The sequence below is a fragment of the Trichomycterus rosablanca genome, chromosome 1, assembly GCF_030014385.1.
Source record: "Trichomycterus rosablanca isolate fTriRos1 chromosome 1, fTriRos1.hap1, whole genome shotgun sequence".
Lineage (NCBI taxonomy): Eukaryota > Metazoa > Chordata > Actinopteri > Siluriformes > Trichomycteridae > Trichomycterus > Trichomycterus rosablanca.
Window position 1 is genome coordinate 50,509,236 of NC_085988.1, and position 20,181 is coordinate 50,529,416.

Genomic DNA, 20,181 nt, shown 5'->3' on the forward strand with positions numbered 1-20,181 from the left:
GCCAAATTAGTTCATGACATATATGTGATTTCCTGTCACAGTACTGGCCCGTTTTGACAATCATAGAATGTTTTGTAATCATGTGTAGTAAACATTGCTGGTATTTTTCTGCTTGGTGAGAGGTTTCTAATGTACTTATGTTCATTTGTAGTATGATTTAATTATCTGCTCTGTCATGCTACCCCTTCTTTCATACATAAAAACAACAAAGAAGTAGTAAGAGGACATCAGAACTGAGTATGGGTCAACATTCAATATGACAGACACATTTTATTTTATTTTTTTAACAGAACTCCATGGCTTATATATCTAACATTAACTTCTTCTATTTAGAGATTTTGTATCTGAAACCCTGAAATCCAATTCCTTTTGGGGATCCTTTTTTTTTTTACTTTTAACCATACAGTTTATTCGGAACATTAAAATTGGTGACGATTAGCAAACGTAGGCCTCACCTGTAAAGGCCTTTAGCCAATGCTTCAGCACACACCTCCCAGCCATCTTGCGATTCCTTCAGTTGTTCAAAATATGCCAGCGCCTGATCCACACACACACACACACACACAGCACATTTATGACCTGTTGCTTTAGATAGTGTCTGCAGTGCAACATACGCTAGCACTTTCTTAGAAAACAGACCATCGACCTTAGTGAATGTCTGAAAAGCTGAGACAACACAACGTTCCAAACATTCAAAAATGAAAGAAAACAGCGATAAAGGAGACAACTGATGCCACAGTCTTTAGGCATGGGCCTAAAGTCCATAAATGTTTAGAAAATTGTGTACTGTTCTAATCATGGATACTTAAAAATAAGCAGTTTACTTGCAGCCCACTATGCTAAGCTAACAAATGCACACATTCACTTTATGCTTCACCTTATAATTCCAAATGACCACTTGGGGCAGGGAGTAACAGATCATCAGGTAATCATACACAGTGGTTGTAAGCAGATCTTTATGTAATTATTTATTAACTAAAGATTGCACTATTTTAATAAGTGTAAAGTAATTAAAGGCACCACAGTAATGTTTGTTTTATGAATATTATCTACAAAGTTAATGTAGTACAATTAATTTCCACTTGTGGTATCAAATTTAAATCAAGCTCTGTCCAATCCAACAGTATCATATCCAGAAGTGAGCTGTAATTTGTACACTCTGCAGCTCCTCCAGAGTTTCCAGTCTGTTTAACTACTTTACTTATGGTATGCTCTTGCGCAAGGGCCCAACCATGGCTGTCTGACAGCCTTTGAACTCCAAACCTACTGGTGCCTAAAACAGAAACTTGAGTGCTAAAAACCTTGAAATAAGTTGTAGTGTTGTTTAGAACATAGCATACATCCAGGTGGTTCAATGTCAAACACTAATCCTTTAAAATGACTCCCCTAAAATGTTCCCATAAAAACCCCTTCGTAGGTATCTTACTCTCTGCCTGTAGCAGGCATCAGCATTGGGGTTCAGTCCCATGAGGGCCTGCTCGTCCATGATGGCGCGGAAAGCCGACTCGCAGGCCATGTGTGGGTTAGCTCACTTCTGCCAGAGGATTACTCCAGTCTTCGGTGCAAATGTGGATTTTACACATCTGTCGACACACACAGAAACACTAAGGGTATGAGAATGTGGAACAAAATAATACAGAGTCTAAATCATTTATGTTTTGAATGCAGCAGATATAAATAGTCACAGTGTGAGTGTATTTGATATGAACCAAAATCATTATGACAAGACGCCCAGGTTTAAGTATCTCCAAATCAATAAGAAGTGCTAACAGCCAGCTGGAAATTAGCCACTGACATTAGTCTGAGGAGGGACAAGCCACAAACTGCTGACAAGTTGTTGGGCGGCCAAGACTCACCTATCCAGAAGACATTAAGACTAAGGCATCCGGTATGGACTAACCGAAAAGCTACTGTGGCTCAAATTGCAGATCATTTTAATCCTGTTGATGAAGTGAAAGCCTCACAACACAGAGTGCATCGAACCCTTCAGTGTATACTGTGTAGCCACCGGCCATTCAAAGTGCCTATGCTAACTTGTGTCCACTGTTGAAAGCACCTACAATGGAAATGCAGGAATCAGCAAATCGGAGTCGTTTTAAGAGCGTATTAGGCAGGTGTGTCCTAATGTTTTGGCTCATCAGTGTTTAACAACAATACCAAAAAACAAACTAATGATTATTATAAAGGAAAATAAGCATATAAAAATGTCAGGCACAAGGAGTTAATGGAGCCTACCAATAACCTGTATGTCAGAGTGGAAACACCAGAACAAGTTACTAAATTTACCCAGTTATGTTGTCCTACTTCTTATAACAATTATTTTCCTATAATAACAAAAGATCTTATAGATAATACAGTTTCTTTAAACAGAGATTACTTTTTCATTTTCACATTTGTAGCTTATAACCACCAGAGCACAGATTCTTTGGAATCACAGAAGTCTATGGAAGATAACCAGAACAAACATGATTGTTTTTTCCACTGACTGTGCTAAACAACGCTTGACACTATGTGCCACTTTTTGTTTCGCTACATTCTTGAATATTATTTAAAATGACAATAAATAGTGATAACTATCAAACTGTATTAGAATAAAAAGTAAATGAAGCCGCTCAGGTGGCGCAGCGGTAAAGTACGCTAGCACACCAGAGTTGGGGTTTCGAATACATCGTATCGAATCTCAGCTCTGCCTTCCGGTTAGGGGTAAAAAGTCGGATCACAGGTCCTCATAACTGGTGGTTGACAGTTATCACTATTTATTGTCATTTTAAATAATATTCAAGAATGTAGCGAAACAAAAAGTGGCACATAGTGTCAAGCGTTGTTTAGCACAGTCAGTGGAAAAAACAATCATGTTTGTTCTGGTTATCTTCCATAGACTTCTGTGATTCCAAAGAATCTGTGCTCTGGTGGTTATAAGCTACAAATGTGAAAATGAAAATACGGCCCCTGCTGGCTGACTGATGGCGCCTGCACAGGGCTGAGGAATAATGCTGATGGGGGTGTGGCCCTCCGTACACAGTGCCCGCCGGTGTATGAACTCGACAAGCAGGTGAAAAATACAGTCTGTACTGACTGTACATGCCGAAGTATGTACGTGTATGTCAGTTGAGAGACATCCTCAGTCAGCGGTGAAGGGTCGAATCGGTATAGAGGACGCAATCAGGGTAATTGGACACGACTAGATTAGGGGAGAAAATTGGGGGGAAAATAGAAAAAAAATAAAATAAATAAATAAATGAACAAGCTTTAAATCTACTAACAGGTGTATCTATTTTGACTAACATGAAGCCAATACTAATAAGTGATTATCTATTACCATGTAGGGCTGGGCGATTTTCACGATTAATTCGCATGAACGTTTTCACCCGATGTTAGAATGTGACAATCGCGATTGTTTACATACTTCATATTTTAATTAAAATACCAACATGTCACGAAGCAGAAACTGACCAGACGCCCGCGGAATATAAATCAGGGAAAGTTTAATATAAAAAGGGTGAAAAGTGTACAAAATCAGGTAGAGTCCAAAACCAGCGAAAACCAAAACAGTAAACGGAAGACAACAAGGATTATACACGGTAACGGTTAGATTCAGTAATAAGGAGCGCAAACACGATCAGCAAAACGAGACACAAACAGAAGAGTTTAATTAAGATTCACTGAATCAAACACCGCTGAACTGAATCAAAATACGGAGACGATGAGCCCGATCAGGAAAGTAACGAATTACATTTACTCGCGTTACTGTAATTGAGTCGTTTTTTTTTTGTGTACTTGTACTTTTTAAAGTAGATTTTACTGCCTGTAATTTTACTTTTACTTAAGTAAGTTTTGTACTAAGAATTGGAATTCGCTACATTTTAAATCACATCCGTTACTGAGTAAAAAAATCGCGTCTGGGAAACTGCTGCAGTGAATTCTGCGATAGGGAGTCGGATCTTTTGTCTCGGTTCCTTTTAAAGAGCCGTATGTATGTAACGACTCCCAAATGCACGAATCGGTTCCTTTATTTTGGCTTAAAGGGCCGTTCAATAGAATCGAATCATTCTACGACACATAATAGTGGTTAATACAGTTTGAAAGTTTTATGGGACTAAAATGACACATTACACATCCTTAAACGTTCAAAATGTTGTATCCACCCCCCAAATCACAAGAGGACAAAATCAAAGCTGAGCTGAGTGATCACTTGATGCCCCCCCAAATGTAGATACTGATACAGACTCACTCAGTGGCTCGTGTTCCTTTTAAGAAACCTGTAAAAAACTTTTTGTAGTATTTTTCCTAATGTAAGGAGGTTCTGCTGAACATTATTTAAAATAAAAGTTGTTTGTGAGCTATTCTTAGATATAGATAGATAAGGATATAGATAATTTAGATCTATTTTGTTTTAATTATTGAGATATCGTTATTGTTATAAACTTATGAGTCCCTCAAAAGGATAATTATAGGTGGTGCTGTTACTATTTTTGCACTTCTGCAGCCTTTAATTACAATGCAAAAAAAGAAATTTGAGTCTTATTTTAATTGCATTATACAAGAACAAAAAAAATCAAATTCGTAATCGACAATCGGGTATAATTTTAAAATAATCGAGATTTTTTTTTTTGCAAAATCGCCCAGCCCTATTACCATGATATTTAATCGTCAAAATAAGTTCCTTTATCCTGTCCCCAAGTGAAATCAACAAAGATGATTTATAATAAAGATCACACATTAGCTGGTTAATATGAATTTAGCTGACTTCATTTGATTTAAAAGCAGGTGTTTGGATGTGGGTGCCAACACTGCTGTCTATCCAAGGCACAAAAAAGACTACCTCCCTGGGTAGGTAAAAAGAATCTATTAGTTGAGCGTGTGTCAGCTGTGTCGAAAGGGTGGGTGACCGCCCGCCTTGCCACCCTTAATCAATAATAAAGTAATAGAGCAATAAAGTTGGAAAGTCAATTTGAAGCCTTTGCTTCCCTGACTTAAACCACAGACCATATTATTGCTTCAGCAAGAAGAGATGTACACTTTTTTTAATAGAACAAATAAATGTGTCTGAATTAAGGAATAGTTAATCACTTCATTTGTGATATGGCTTTCTGTGAGACACTGTCTCTGGTGGGTGTGAAAAAACAGTCTGCTCAAGTCTGAGTGCACAGGAACAGATTTTTTTAAGGATGTTTCTGAATTTAGCTGCATTAAACTATCTCTCGGTTTTCCTAGTCTCACTGTCACTGCAGCAGCTCATAACATGATGCTTCCACCACCATGTGTGACTATCTTGATGAAATTCACCAGGTGTAGTAATGATTTATATCCTTGTCCTGGTCTACCCCTTGAAACTATTTGACATCAGAGCTCCACAGACATCTCCTTGGCCTCCATAGCTTGGTTTTAGGTCTGACAAAGCTGTGTAAAATAGATTCTTGTAGACCCAAGCATGTTGCCTTTTCAAATGATGTCCAATCAAATCGCAACAGGTGGAATCCAGTTTCTGGAGTTCTGGACACATCTCAGGGATACATAAAAAACATGATGAAACAAACTGCAATTTGGAGAACCACATCATTGTATCTAAATGCTTATTATTATGTGTAAGCGCATTGATTGAATTATATTCAAGTGTATTGTGGACAACAAAAGTCAGCAACATTAGTTACGTGTGACAATGATATAAATATATATATATATATATGATCCGACATCTTTCTGATTGTGTCATTTTCTGCTCTCTAATAATGCTCCAGCTGTCTCAACCCGCAACGCACGCAATGGGTAAATGTTCCAGCCAGCTTCCGGCATAGTGATGAAGCGTCGCTCCCAACTCCCTATTTTGAATATGAATCTCCCTTAAAATGATGGAATACGTAGTGCACTTCACAGTAACAGCTGTGTGTGAATTTGAAATGAAACGCTCCTACACAATTGGCACTAATGATTGAAAAAAAAAAAAACGCTTTCTGAACCAATCAGACCTTCTGATTGTAATTTTTAGTAAGAAATGCTGTTATTTGCATGTATTGCAGCATCACACAGAAAATGTGTCAATGAAACGCTTGACTGGCTTTCTAACGAGTTCGTTTTTTACTTCACAACCGGGAAAAGTTTGGAGGTTTTTAATTATAAGCACACATTTACAATATAACAGATTATATTCCTAATGGGACACACGGTTATAAATTTAATAGCACCTGGAAGAACATAAGCTAAGGTAAGCAGTGGTTTTGGTTATTTTGCTGTGTTTTGGATTTTGGCCGTTGTACCGTAATTTGCAATGAAAACAAAACGTCAGTTTAAGCTTTTTTTAAGCTGGTACCTAGGAAAGTAAAGGCACTAAGTAAACCGGCAAAATAGAGTCACTAATCTGTTGTTGTTTTTTATCTGAACTTTCATATTATTTGTTTATTTCTACGCTACATATCCAATATATGAATTGACTCGGACTCTAGCTTAATGACTCGTGACTCGACTTGGACTCGTATTGTGTGACTTGTGAACATCTCTGATTAACTGAATATATCTATTCAATATGGCTCAGAGTACAAAACTCTTACCGTACTGACCTAAGAGGCATGGAAACAGGAATAACAAAAACACTGAAAACCTATGACAACCTAGGAATCGTGTATCATGATGACAATGACAACACTGATGCAATATCGTGAAGTCTTACTTACATGTCAGGAATAATTCAAGTCGGATTTAGAATCAGCCCACCTGAATGAACGCAAACGATCCCTGTACAAACACAGCCGCTCACACAGAGCTGAGTTTATCTTGCCTGTAGCATGATGCAACACAACTACAATCTGCTGACCACACCGACTAACCCAGTCATTCAGTCTGTTTACTGCCAACACAGCTGACTTCCGAGAAAAACTCACATGTTTACATAAACATATTAGGCTATTCTAAGCTACTTGCCACCAACAAATCATTGAAATCATTGAGATTCATGTTGACACAATATATAAATGCCCCCAAATATACTGATGTAAAATTGACATGAATAAATAGACATATTCCACTCCATAGCTTTGAGTAATGTTAGGATCAGTCAGTGTTTCCAACTGTTGTTATGACAGGAATGTTTTGAATGGCAGGATTTGGTGCCCACAATGTTAATTCATAGCTAGGGCCTTAATACTGTACTAACATATAAACAGTATGTTAAAAGAGTCCGATTCCATAAATAAAGAACCTAGTACGGTAGTGCTAACGTAGCCATGGTTTCTAACTTGCTAGCTAGCCACCTAGCATGTCACATGCGCTTTGATTCAGAGTAACGTGGCGTGGCAGTGCACATAGCATATCCGTTACAAATCCTAACACGTATAGTCTTTATATAAGCAAAATCTATAAACTGAACAGACTGGAGTAGTAAAACTCGCCATTATTAACATTTTGCTCAACATTCCGTTATCGGCTAGAACAAGTGTTCGCTCACACGGGCTGTGGCCGCTTTTCCCAACGTCTTTATTTAAAACAAGCTCCACAGCGAAGTTTCCAACTCTCCTCGAATACCAAATATGACCTAAACACGGATTTAAGTACATAATAGAACATTTCTATACCTTACAGTCGAGCTCAGGGCTCCATGGTTAGTGTGTAAGTCTCGGAAAGAATGAATTGTCAGTCAGTACTCGAAAAGTAAAAGCAGCTCCGCTACAGCGTGTACGCGTACACAGAGCCGGGCGGAAATGCGGCCGACGTCACTCTGTGCTGTGTCACGACAACAGGAAGAAGTTACACGAGCCATGTTAAAAAGACCTGTGTCCTTAAAATAGTTATTAAAATAAGTTATTACTACCAGCAGAATTCATTAAAAAAAATTCAAACTATATTTTCATACAACCCATTCTGTACTTTACTTTACACCTGTATATATACACTAAATTGCCAAAAGTATTCACTCACCCATCCAAATCATTGAATTCAGGTGTTCCAATCACTTCCATGGCCACAGGTGTATGAAAGCAAGCACCTAGGCATGCAGACTGCTTCTACAAAAATTAGTGAAAGAATGGGTCGCTCTCAGGAGCTCAGTGAATTCCAGCGTGGTACCGTGATAGGATGCCACCTGTGCAACAAGTCCAGTCTTGAAATTTCCTCGCTACTAAATGGTCCACATCGACTGTCAGTGGTATTATAACAAAGTGGAAGCGATTGGGAATGACAGCAACGTAAAGGCCACGTAAAATGACAGAGCGGGGTCAGCGGATGCTGATGTGCATAGTGCGCAGAGGTCGCCAACTTTCTGCAGAGTCAATCGCTACAGACCTCCAAACTTCATGTGGCCTTCAGATAAGCTTAAGAACAGTGCGTAGAGAGCTTCATGGAATGGGTTTCCATGGCCGAGCAGCTGCATACAAGCCTTACATCACCAAGCGCAATGCAAAGCGTCGGATGCAGTGGTGTAAAGCACGCCGCCACCGGACTCTAGAGCAGTGGAGACGTGTTCTCTGGAGTGACAAACGACGCTTCTCTGTCTGGCAATATGATGGATGAGTCTGGGTTTGGTGGTTGCCAGGAGAACGGTACTTGTCTGACTGCATTGTACCGGATTATGGTGTGGGGTTGTTTTTCAGAAGTTGGGCTCGGCCCCTTGGTTCCAGTGAAATGAACTCTTAATGCTTCAGCATACCAAGACATTTTGGACAATTTCATGCTCCCAACTTTGTGGGAACAGTTTGTGGATGGCCTCTTCCTGTTCCAACATGACTGCACACCAGTGCACAAAGCAAGGCACATAAAGACATGGATGAGCGAGTTTGATGTGGAAGAACTTGACTGGCCTGCACAGAGTCCTGACCTCAACCAGATAGAACACCTTTGGGATGAATTAGAGTGGAGACTGTGAGCCAGGCCTTCTCAACATCGGGTGTCTGACCTCACAAATGCACTTCTGGAAGAATAGTCAAATATTCCCATAAACACACTCCTAAACCTTGTGGAAAGCCTTCCCAGAAGAGTTGAAGCTGTTATAGCTGCAGAGGGTGGGCCAACATCATATTAAACCCAAATGGATTCAAAATGGGATGTCACTCAAGTTCATATGCATGTGAAGGCCAGTGAGCCTATCCTATCTATCCTAATCTATCTATCTATCTACAGTGGGGCCAAAAAGTATTTAGTCAGCCACTGATTGTGGCTCTCCTACTTAGAAAGATGAGAGAGGTCTGTAATTTTCATCATAGGTACACTTCAACTATGAGAGACAAAATGAGAAAAAAAAAATCCAGGAAATCACATTGTAGGATTTTTTAAGAATTTATTTGTAAATTATGGTGGAAAATAAGTATTTGGTCACCCACAAACAAGCAAGATTTCTGGCTCTCACAGACCTGTAACTTCTTCTTTAAGAAGCTCTTCTGTCCTCCACTCGTTACCTGTATTAATGGCACCTGTTTGACCTCGTTATCTGTATAAAAGACACCTGTCCACAGCCTCAAACAGTCAGACTCCAAACTCAACCATGGCCAAGACCAAAGAGCTGTCGAAGGACACCAGGAAGAAAATTGTAGACCTGCACCAGGCTGGGAAGAGTGAATCTACAATAGGCAAGCAGATTGGTGTGAATAAATCAACTGTGGGAGCAATTGTAAGAAAATGGAAGACATACAAGACCATTGATAATCTCCCTCGATCTGGGGTCCCACGCAAGATCTCATCCTGTGGGGTCAAAATGATCATGAGAACGGTGAGCAAAAATCCCAGAACTACACGGAGGGACCTGATGAATGACCTGCAGAGAGCTGGGACCAAAGTAACAAAGGCTACCATCAGTAACACACTACCTATGTCCAGGCCCGTCTGAAGTTTGCCAGAGAGCATATGGATGATCCAGAAGAGGATTGGGAGAATATCATGTGGTCAGATGAAACCAAAATGGAACTTTTTGGTAAAAACTCAACTCGTCGTGTTTGGAGAAAGAAGAATGCTGAGTTGCATCCCAAGAACACCATACCTACTGTGAAGCATGGGGGTGGAAACCTCATGCTTTGGGGCTGTTTTTCTGCAAAGGGGACAGGACGACTGATCCGTGTTAAGGGAAGAATGAACGGGGCCATGTATCGTGAGATTTTAAGGCAAAACCTCCTTCCATCAGTGAGAGCATTGAAGATGGAACGTGGCTGGGTCTTCCAGCATGACAATGATCCCAAACACACCGCTCGGGCAACGAAGGAGTGGCTCCGTAAAAAGCATTTCAAGGTCCTGGAGTGGCCTAGCCAGTCTCCAGACCTCAACCCCATAGACAATTTGTGGAGGGAGTTGAAAGTCCGTGTTGCCCAGTGACAGCTCCAAAACATCACTGCTCTAGAGGAGATCTGCATGGAGGAATAGGCCAAAATACCAGCTACAGTGTGTGCAAACCTGGTGAAGACTTACAGGAAACGTTTGACCTCTGTCATTGCCAACAAAGGTTATGTTACAAAGTATTGAGTTGAACTTTTGTTATTGACCAAATACTTATTTTCCACCATAATTTACAAATAAATTCTTTAAAAATCCTACAATGTGATTTCCTGGATTTTTTTTTCTCATTTTGTCTCTCATAGTTGAAGTGTACCTATGATGAAAATTACAGACCTCTCTCATCTTTCTATGCAGGAGAACTTGCACAATCAGTGGCTGACTAAATACTTTTTGGCCACACAGTATCTATCTATCTATCTATCTATCTATCTATCTATCTATCTATCTATCTATCTATCTATCTATCTATCTATCTATCTATCTATCTACAGTGTATCACAAAAGTGAGTACACCCCACACATTTCTGCAAATATTTCATTATATCTTTTCATGGGACAACACTATAGACATGAAACTTGGATATAACTTAGAGTAGTCAGTGTACAGCTTGTATAGCAGTGTAGATTTACTGTCTTCTGAAAATAACTCAACACACAGCCATTAATGTCTAAATGGCTGGCAACATAAGTGAGTACACCCCACAGTGAACATGTCCAAATTGTGCCCAAATGTGTCGTTGTCCCTCCCTGGTGTCATGTGTCAAGATCCCAGGTGTAAATGGGGAGCAGGGCTGTTAAATTTGGTGTTTTGGGTACAATTCTCTCATACTGGCCACTGGATATTCAACATGGCACCTCATGGCAAAGAACTCTCTGAGGATGTGAGAAATAGAATTGTTGCTCTCCACAAAGATGGCCTGGGCTATAAGAAGATTGCTAACACCCTGAAACTGAGCTACAGCATGGTGGCCAAGGTCATACAGCGGTTTTCCAGGACAGGTTCCACTCGGAACAGGCTTCGCCAGGGTCGACCAAAGAAGTTGAGTCCACGTGTTTGGCGTCATATCCAGAGGTTGGCTTTAAAAAATAGACACATGAGTGCTGCCAGCATTGCTGCAGAGGTTGAAGACGTGGGAGGTCAGCCTGTCAGTGCTCAGACCATACGCCGCACACTGCATCAACTCGGTCTGCATGGTCGTCATCCCAGAAGGAAGCTGACGCACAAGAAAGCCAGCAAACAGTTTGCTGAAGACAAGCAGTCCAAGAACATGGATTACTGGAATGCCCTGTGGTCTGACGAGACCAAGATAAACTTGTTTGGCTCAGATGGTGTCCAGCATGTGTGGCGGCGCCCTGGTGAGAAGTACCAAGACAACTGTATCTTGCCTACAGTCAAGCATGGTGGTGGTAGCATCATGGTCTTGGGCTGCATGAGTGTTGCTGCCACTGGGGAGCTGCAGTTCATTGAGGGAAACATGAATTCCAACATGTACTGTGACATTCTGAAACAGAGCATGATCCCCTCCCTTCAAAAACTGGGCCTCATAGCAGTTTTCCAACAGGATAACGACCCCAAACACAACCTCCAAGATGACAACTGCCTTGCTGAGGAAGCTGAAGGTAAAGGTGATGGACTAAACCCAATTGAGCACCTGTGGCGCATCCTCAAGTGGAAGGTGGAGGAGTTCAAGGTGTCTAACATCCACCAGCTCCGTGATGTCATCATGGAGGAGTGGAAGAGGATTCCAGTAGCAACCTGTGCAGCTCTGGTGAATTCCATGCCCAGGAGGGTTAAGGCAGTGCTGGATAATAATGGTGGTCACACAAAATATTGACACTTTGGGCACAATTTGGACATGTTCACTGTGGGGTGTACTCACTTATGTTGCCAGCCATTTAGACATTAATGGCTGTGTGTTGAGTTATTTTCAGAAGACAGTAAATCTACACTGCTATACAAGCTGTACACTGACTACTCTAAGTTATATCCAAGTTTTATTTCTATAGTGTTGTCCCATGAAAAGATATAATAAAATATTTGCAGAAATGTGAGGGGTGTACTCACTTTTGTGATACACTGTATCTATCTAATCTATCTATTTATTTATTTATTTATTTCTTGCTTAGTAAATGTGTATTTTATTTATTTAATGCTAAATGTGTATTTTATTTAATTTATTTTGCTTAGTAAATGTGTATTTTATTTTTTTTGCTTAGATTTTCTATATTCTTATTGTACAGTGTCCTTGGGTGTCATGAAAGGCGCTTTTCAAATAAAATAAATTATTATTATTATTATTATCTATTGTAATTGTTGTACAGGTACATCTGTACATTAATAGCCTTTAAATAACAACCTGTATTTACACAGATCAACCATAACATTAAAACCACCTTCTTGTTTCTACACTCACTGTCCATTTTATCAGCTCCTCTTACCATAAAAAAGCACTTTGTAGTTCTACAATTACTGACTGTAGTCCATCTGTTTCTCTACATACTTTTTAAATCTGCTTTCACCCTGTTCTTCAATGGTCAGGACCCCCACAGGACCCCCACAGAGCAGGTATTATTTAGGTGATGGATCATTCTCAGCAGTGACAATAACATGGTGGTGGTGTTAGTGTGTGTTGTGCTGGTATGAGTGGATTAGACAGAGCAGCACTGCTGGAGTTTTTAAATACCGTGTCCATTCACTGTCCACTCTATTAGACCACCTTGCAGATGTAAAGTCAGAGACGATCGCTCATCTATTGCTGCTGTTTGAGTTGGTCATCTTCTAGACCTTCATCAGTGGTCACAGGACGCTGCCCATGGGGCGCTGTTGGCTGGATATTTTTGGTTGGTGGTCTATTCTCAGTCCAGCAGTGACAGTGAGGAGTTTAAAAACTCCATCAGCATTGTCTTATCCACTCATACCAGCACAACACACACTAACACACCACCACCATGTCAGTGTCACTGCAGTGCTGAGAATGACCCACCACCCAAATAATACCTACTCTGTGGTGGTCCTGGGAGAGTCCTGACCATTGAAGATCAGCATAAAAGGGGGATAACAAAGCATGCAGAGAAACAGATGGACTACAGTCAGTAATTGTAGAACTACAAAGTGCTTCTATATGGTAAGTGGAGCTGATAAAATGGACAGTGAGTGTAGAAACAAGGAGGTGGTTTTAATGTTATGGCTGATCGGTGTATACTGAACAAATTGTGCTAGTGTATGTAAGTTAATGTGTATTTTTTTGTATTTAATGTGTATTTACAGCTGTGAGAGACTATGCACCTAAGATTTTTACTCACCTTCTACACCTGTGTTAACCACCTGAAGTTGGTAATTGTTTAGTTAAAGCTAGTAATAGGAGTAACAGGTCTTAAACAGGATGTCCATCAGCCCAGTTTTGGGGCAGACAGACTGGTTTTTCATCTGGCTTAATTGGCTTACGAACATGTCAAAAGAAATTACTTGTATTTTATTGGTTTAAATCCACCACTTTCCATGAGGACATCCACCACTTTATTGCGGAACATCCAGCCCTGAGATACTTGTTAATGACTAAGTTTTAACTTAACTTTTAACTGTTCATGCTGTTAACATAGCAAAATAAAAAATAAAAAAGTACAGCTCTGATTGATCGTCTCACCACTCTTTCCTTTTGAAGAGTAGGAAAAATGAATTTCACGCTTCTTGTACTAAAGTATCACAAGTAAACTCTAATTGTGGTGAGTATTAACATGGTAATTTTCTTGTTAATTTGGTTGGTTTGTTCGTTGACTTTTACACTTTTGTGGTGAGCTAATCAAATGAGTTCATTTTGGGGTTGCCACAGCAGATCTGGTCCACAAACCAGACCTGGCACAGTTCTAAAGCCGAATGCCCTTGTTGACGTAAACCCTCTATTTTCTTCCGGGCTTGGCACTGAGAGCACACTGACAAGTACACCTTCCAATGGCTAGGCTGTTCAGCCACCACCCTTCCCCCTTCCTGGGCACTAGCCAATCATGTCCATGCAGACGTCCATCTGACCTAGGCACAGCTGATTTTTGAATTCCGGCAGTGGTGGCCCAGCATACTTTACTGCTGCACCATCTGAGTGCCATAAACAGACATAATTTGCCATTTATAAAAGGAGTTAAGGCTGGAGCGTTAATAATTTTCTTGCTGCTGCAACAGTGAAGAACACAGAGGGAGCAGTGTGGTCCCCCGTATGTGCTGAAGCTCACTGTATGAATCTGCCACTGAGTAGTGAAAAGATTTGGCAAGCAGATACACACATCAGAGGAAGATGTACTAGCCATTGTCGTCCTTAGCCAGACATTGTTGGCATAAAACCATATTGCAGCTTACAAATCCTCACCTGTTTTTTCAGTCTAGCTCTCACTACTCTTTCCCCGAGTCTTCATTCTATGCCTGATCAAATTTATGCCTTTGTAGGTGCTGCAGCTTGGCACACCACACTTATTCTTAAAAAGCTGATACTTCAGTTTTTAGTAGACATTGATAGATATGGAACTCATAGATAGTTGGATAGTTAGGTATATTTAGGTGCTACAGTAGCAAACATCAATATGTACAATAAGCAAGTCAAGATGCAAAAGGCAAAATAAAACATTTAACATTCATGCTAAATGTTCACATTTAGTAATCTCTTTATTTGTGTGTGTGTGTGTGTGTGTGTGTGTGTGTGTGTGTGTGTGTGTGTGTGTGTGTGTGTGTGTGTAATTAGCAAAGATCTAAAAGAGCTAAAAGCCTAAATCATTCCGGGTATGAAAAAAATTCAATGTGCACACACACACACACACACACACACACACTGACCCACAGCAAACAGTCAAAACAATACTGGGGTGGCTTTAGGCCCTTAAGCAGCCCAGAAAAAAGCTTAGACTTAAACTCCATCTGTGGAGAGATATGAAAATGGTAGTTCACAGACCCTACAGATCCTACCTGATAGAACAAGAGGAAATGTAATTGCTGAAAGGGGTTCCTAAAAAGTACTAAATAAAGGGTATTTTGTCAGTAAGAGATTTTAGTTTAGAAAATATCTAAAAACATGTTTGACTTTGTCATTATAGGTGATTAAGTATACAGTGATGTGCAGCTGTTGAGCCCCTAAACACAGTGATTAAGGCACTGGACTAGTGATAAGAAGGTTGGTTCAAGCCCCACCACTGCCAGGTTTCCACTGTTGGACCCCTAAAACACAGTGATTAAGGCACTGGACTAGTGATAAGAAGGTTGGTTCAAGCCCCACCGCCGCCAGGTTTCCACTGTTGGACCCCTAAACACAGTGATTAAGACACTGGACTAGTGATAAGAAGGTTGGTTTAAGCCCCACCACTGCCAGGTTGCCACTGTTGGGCCATTGAGCAAGGCCCTTAACCCTCAATTGCTTGATTCTATTTGGTTATAATTGTAAGTTATTTTGGATAAAAGCATCTGATAAACACTGTTAATATAAATACTTTCTGAATTCACAGTATGTATACGTTCTCCTCATGAAACGATCAGATAGTTGTTTTTGTTGAAAGTGTTTCACACTACAACTACTGTTTAAACAAGTAGTGTCATGGTTAAGAGTGTAAGCAGAGTCTCTGTTGTCGCTGAGTGAAGATCCAGACAGGGTCATGTGAATGACATCATTCCTAAGGAGACAAAATAGCCTTTATTCACACAATATGACATCGTGTTGATCTGGACCTCAGCATGTTTCTCCTCTGGATCCATTGTGTTTCCCCACAATGCCCTGAAGATCTCACTGCTTTTCTGCAGCCCCAAGAGCCCACAGTGTGTGTATGTGTGTGTGTGTTGCAGTTAATAGACATTTTTGCAGTGGGTCACAGGGAGATATAAAATGTGACAGTGCCAGCAGAACTGAGAGAACTAGACAAAGAAGGACAGACAGAAAAGGTGGACATGGATGTCCACACACAAAAAATAATGTTGGAATTTATACATTATTTATTTATTTACTCTTTACCTTTATGGCTGGCTGGATAAAATCTAAAAATAAATCTGCTTTGCATCCATTTACATCTTGAAGCATCACATCTTGCAGCATCTCATCTTGGAACCTCAAAAGACTAACTGTAACTGCATTCTTTATTCCAGTGAAGAATTCATGAAACACTTTGCTCGTTTTTATTATTAAAATAGTTAAAATGTTGTTATTGGATTCTAATGGATACAAACACAGAGGAAATGGAGTAAAGCGAATTGCTGATCTAAAGAAGGAATGACAAGGTAAGAAATATAATATACATTACAGAATCAAGAACTAAACTATGTAATATTACTGGATAAATATTGCATGTATATTTCTGATAAACATTTCAGGATTATCCATGTGTATGCTCTGTAATATACACTTAATTATGTCTGTTTATTCAGTATAATAAACTAACAACTAACACATTGGCATTTTAGTTAATCTTTATTAATCTAATGTGTAGTTTTCACAAGGAGATTAATTCAGACCAACTTACCAAAATACTGTATAATACATGTAGTTTAGTTGCTTATAGACTTGAGACCCAATATTTCCATAAGAATTAATTGTTATAATTCAAACAGTTGTGTCTGTTAAGCACCCAGCAATGTAGGCAAATTAGTTTTATTAGTTTTTTAATGAATAAAATGTGCAAAATGAGTATAAATATTATTTCAAACACATTAATTGATTAATTGAGTTAAACTTTGCTATTCTACCTGAGTGTGAATGGAGGTTAGGTGAAACATGATAAATGGTTATTACTTTTTTAAAACCTTTTTTGCTGTAATTATGTTTTAAAAATCAAGCATTCTGGCACCTGATAATCAGCTTGTTGGACATCTTATTTCAAAACAAATAACTGGAAATAATTAATTTATTTAAACTAATTTTATATAAATATTAGCAGTGGGAGAGGGTGTCCTCCTACTTTTGGCCATATACTGGTCTCTGTGCTAGTTCAGACAAAACAGCAATAAAACATTCACAGAGTCTGAACTGAGATTCAAACCCAGATCTAAGCAGTGGTGGGCTAACATAACAGACTGCTGCACCACCTGAGCACCTACCTCATTATATACATGCTCTAATCTCAGCAATGCGTAATATAAATCCAGCAAGCCTAAATAATATTTCTGTGGTTTTACTCTTATGTCTGTTATTAATTCCACAGTGTGAGATAAAATAAAATACATAGAGTAAGACAAGTAAAACAGGTATTCAATCACATTTGGTATTTACTGTTCAGTGGATAAATCCATTGTAAAGTGACACATTATGTTTATGACCTTTTTGCCCATAAATAAACATAAAAAAGTATGTATTTATAAGCAAAAGCAAAGACTTGAGTTATTAAATTAATAGAAATATAGATTATGAAATTGCTAAGGGTAAACATAATCACTATAATAAAATAGTACAGTATATACGTTGCATAAAAATAAATCCAGTTTGTGACATAGATGCTGCAAATAAAACACAAAGTGCACCTGGTTTTATTGTAAAAGATGATTTTTCACAATGTGCAGCAATATATAATTCCTATATTACAGTATTTACTACTAAAACACCAGGTATAGTTGCACAAAAGGACAATAAGCAATTAACAATTAACCTCAACCACCCTGTTTCTACACTCACACACAAAACTATCACATACAGTATATGCTTATATAATGTAAAACAAAAGCATTTCGATGTATTAGAAAAATGTTTAGATAAATCAAAGATAGAACCTGCTGACATTAGTTCAGCTGTCATGTTTGGAGAAAGAAGGGTTGTGTATATAATTCCATAAAGACCATTCCCTCAGTAATGTATAGAGGTGAAAGAATAATCATATGGGAGTGTTTTCCTGGAAATTGTATCATCATATAGTAGGCCAGGAAACTAAACCTAGACATTTCAACAAGGCAACAAATTCATAAAAAAAAATAATTCAAGATTGTAACAAGCCCACCTGCTGTCAGTTATGGAATCATGTCCTTCTTTGTTCCCAAGTTTTGGCTGCAGATGTGGCATGGAGGCACAGATTATTGATGTGTCAGGTCATCTTACCTGACATTCACCTGTGTCTTGTTGAGTGTTAATTCGCTTCAGGTGGAAAGTGTTTCTATTTATCACAGTTTCTCCCTCACATATTTGCCAGCATCTCTATTGGAAAACCTGCTTTCTCTCTGAAATGCTGGGCTTGGTCTGACCTGGTTTTCTTCTGGCATGAATTCAGTCAGCATTGCACCCTTGATGAGCTGCTCCAGCCAGCCCTATACCACTCTGGGCACAGGCTGCACCAGTTGATGCTGTGGTGGCCCCCTCATATTTTACTGTTTTTCCTCTTTTTCCAAGAACTAGGTGTCGCAGATGGCCGGAGTAGCCTGTAATATTGTAACAACCAGTTCTCTTTGACCACAGTGTTCTTGTACCTTGGTGAAGCATTCTGCAATTGGGTTCATTTACAAATGTGCTTCAGTAGTGAGGTGTGACAAGCCTCAATACAAAGACTATGTTTGTTTTTTCAAAGGTTGTGTGCATTGCCTAGCCAATCGTCAATCAAACTCATAAAATTGTAAGTTAATTGGAGGGACCATTTTTACCCTGGGTTATTAAGCCATTTTAGCCAAATTAAACCATAATGCTGCAAAATTGCTTTTTAAAGTTTGCTTTCAAATTATCAACAACAGCTTTTCAACAATTTTTAAGTAGTACCATAGTCTTCATTATGCTTACAAATACATACTTTTTCATTAAAAATGAGGTACACAGTCAAACATTTTAGACATAACAGACATAATAACAGAAGTGTTTGTTCTCCTGATTGTACAGTGTCTCACTAATCCAATGTCTGCTTGACCCACAGTGTGAAAAGTTATATGGTTTGAGATGTCTGAGCCCACGTTCCTGCGTCAGCAGGTGGAAATGCAGGTGGAGTTTTGGTGGTTTGCTGAGCCTTGTATGTCCCTGCTCTGCTACTCCTCTTCAGTTGCCTTGGTGCTTAGCCTTGGCATAGGCGGTGTGGCACTCCTGTCCTCGGCCAGCTCCTCAGCAGCATCCTCTGCCATATGGCGCCTCACCGTGGGCTCTGCACTTTGCCTCCTTGCACTGGTTCTTGTCCTTAAGCAGCTGCTTAGCTCAGCTGTTCAGGACATGGGTTGTGTGCACAATTACAGACGCATCATGCAGCTGCGCAGTGGAGGAAGCACTGACCCTCTTTTGATGCTAGCTGTTGGATTGGCACTGATGTTGTGTGGTGTTACAGTGCTGCTGGGATTGGGTACATCAGACATGCTGCTGTGTGGGATGCTTCTCCTGTCCTGTGGAAGTGCTGTGGTGCTGAGTGTGGTGGTCTATGGTGTGGTAGTATATGTGTGGGGACGGAGGGAAAGGAGAAGGAGGATACCAAGGAGGGTGAGAGTGTATACAGTGTCCAGACAGAGAAGTCATATGTGGAGAGACTCAGCTTTTAGTCAAGCTGGTTTGATATGAGAGGAATCACCAAAGGCTTTTTGGACATGATTAATGCAAGTACAAATTTTAAACACTAAAGTATTTGCATCGTTTTTGTTTTCTATTTAGAATTTGGGAATTGACTTCCAATAAATGTCCCTTTGAAAACATAAATAATCCAGTACCATTTTTGTTTGGGGTAATAAGCCAGTTAAATTAGGTTGTTATCATACCAAATGTCTAACTACAGTCATGGCTAAATTATTGACACTTCTGCACTTCTTTCATCCATCCATCCATCCATCCATCCATCCATCTATCCATCCATCCGTCCTTTAAATTTCAGCCCCTATGGCTTACGGCCACACCACCTTGCTAGGCAAGGTTGTGCTCAGACAGTACCTAGATGGGAGCTTTTTATGGATACTGCTTTTTTTCCAAATCACCTTTTGTTACAATCAATTAATTGTTAATTTTTACCTCATTACTAGCCCTAAAT

The 20,181-nt window shown here is 39.5% G+C and overlaps 2 protein-coding genes across 3 annotated transcripts in view; one reads left to right on the forward strand and one right to left on the reverse strand.

Annotated features, from left to right (window-relative positions):
• The window catches only part of xpot (exportin, tRNA (nuclear export receptor for tRNAs)), a 31,223-nt gene extending 23,555 nt beyond the window's left edge, over positions 1-7,668 (reverse strand). For both annotated transcript variants that reach the window (XM_062994088.1, XM_062994079.1), the window contains exons 1-3: positions 7,566-7,668; positions 1,427-1,583; positions 456-538 (exon numbers count right to left, since the gene is read on the reverse strand). In XM_062994088.1, the coding sequence (XP_062850158.1) occupies positions 456-538; positions 1,427-1,516 (173 nt within the window). In that variant the 5' untranslated portion in view covers positions 1,517-1,583; positions 7,566-7,668. The remainder of the gene's footprint in view (positions 1-455; positions 539-1,426; positions 1,584-7,565) is intronic.
• An 8,747-nt stretch (positions 7,669-16,415) lies between these two features.
• Positions 16,416-19,869, forward strand: tmem125b (transmembrane protein 125b). Its single transcript, XM_063004045.1, has 2 exons — positions 16,416-16,492; positions 19,096-19,869. Exon 2 carries the CDS (start codon positions 19,119-19,121, stop codon positions 19,719-19,721), a length of 603 nt encoding a protein of 200 aa, XP_062860115.1. The 5' UTR covers positions 16,416-16,492; positions 19,096-19,118; the 3' UTR covers positions 19,722-19,869.
• Positions 19,870-20,181: the final 312 nt, after the last annotated feature.

Coding starts and splice junctions, on each gene's coding strand:
- tmem125b (XM_063004045.1), top strand. CDS start 19,119: ATGTCTGAGCCCACGTTCCTGCGTCAGCAGGTGGAAATGCAGGTGGAG.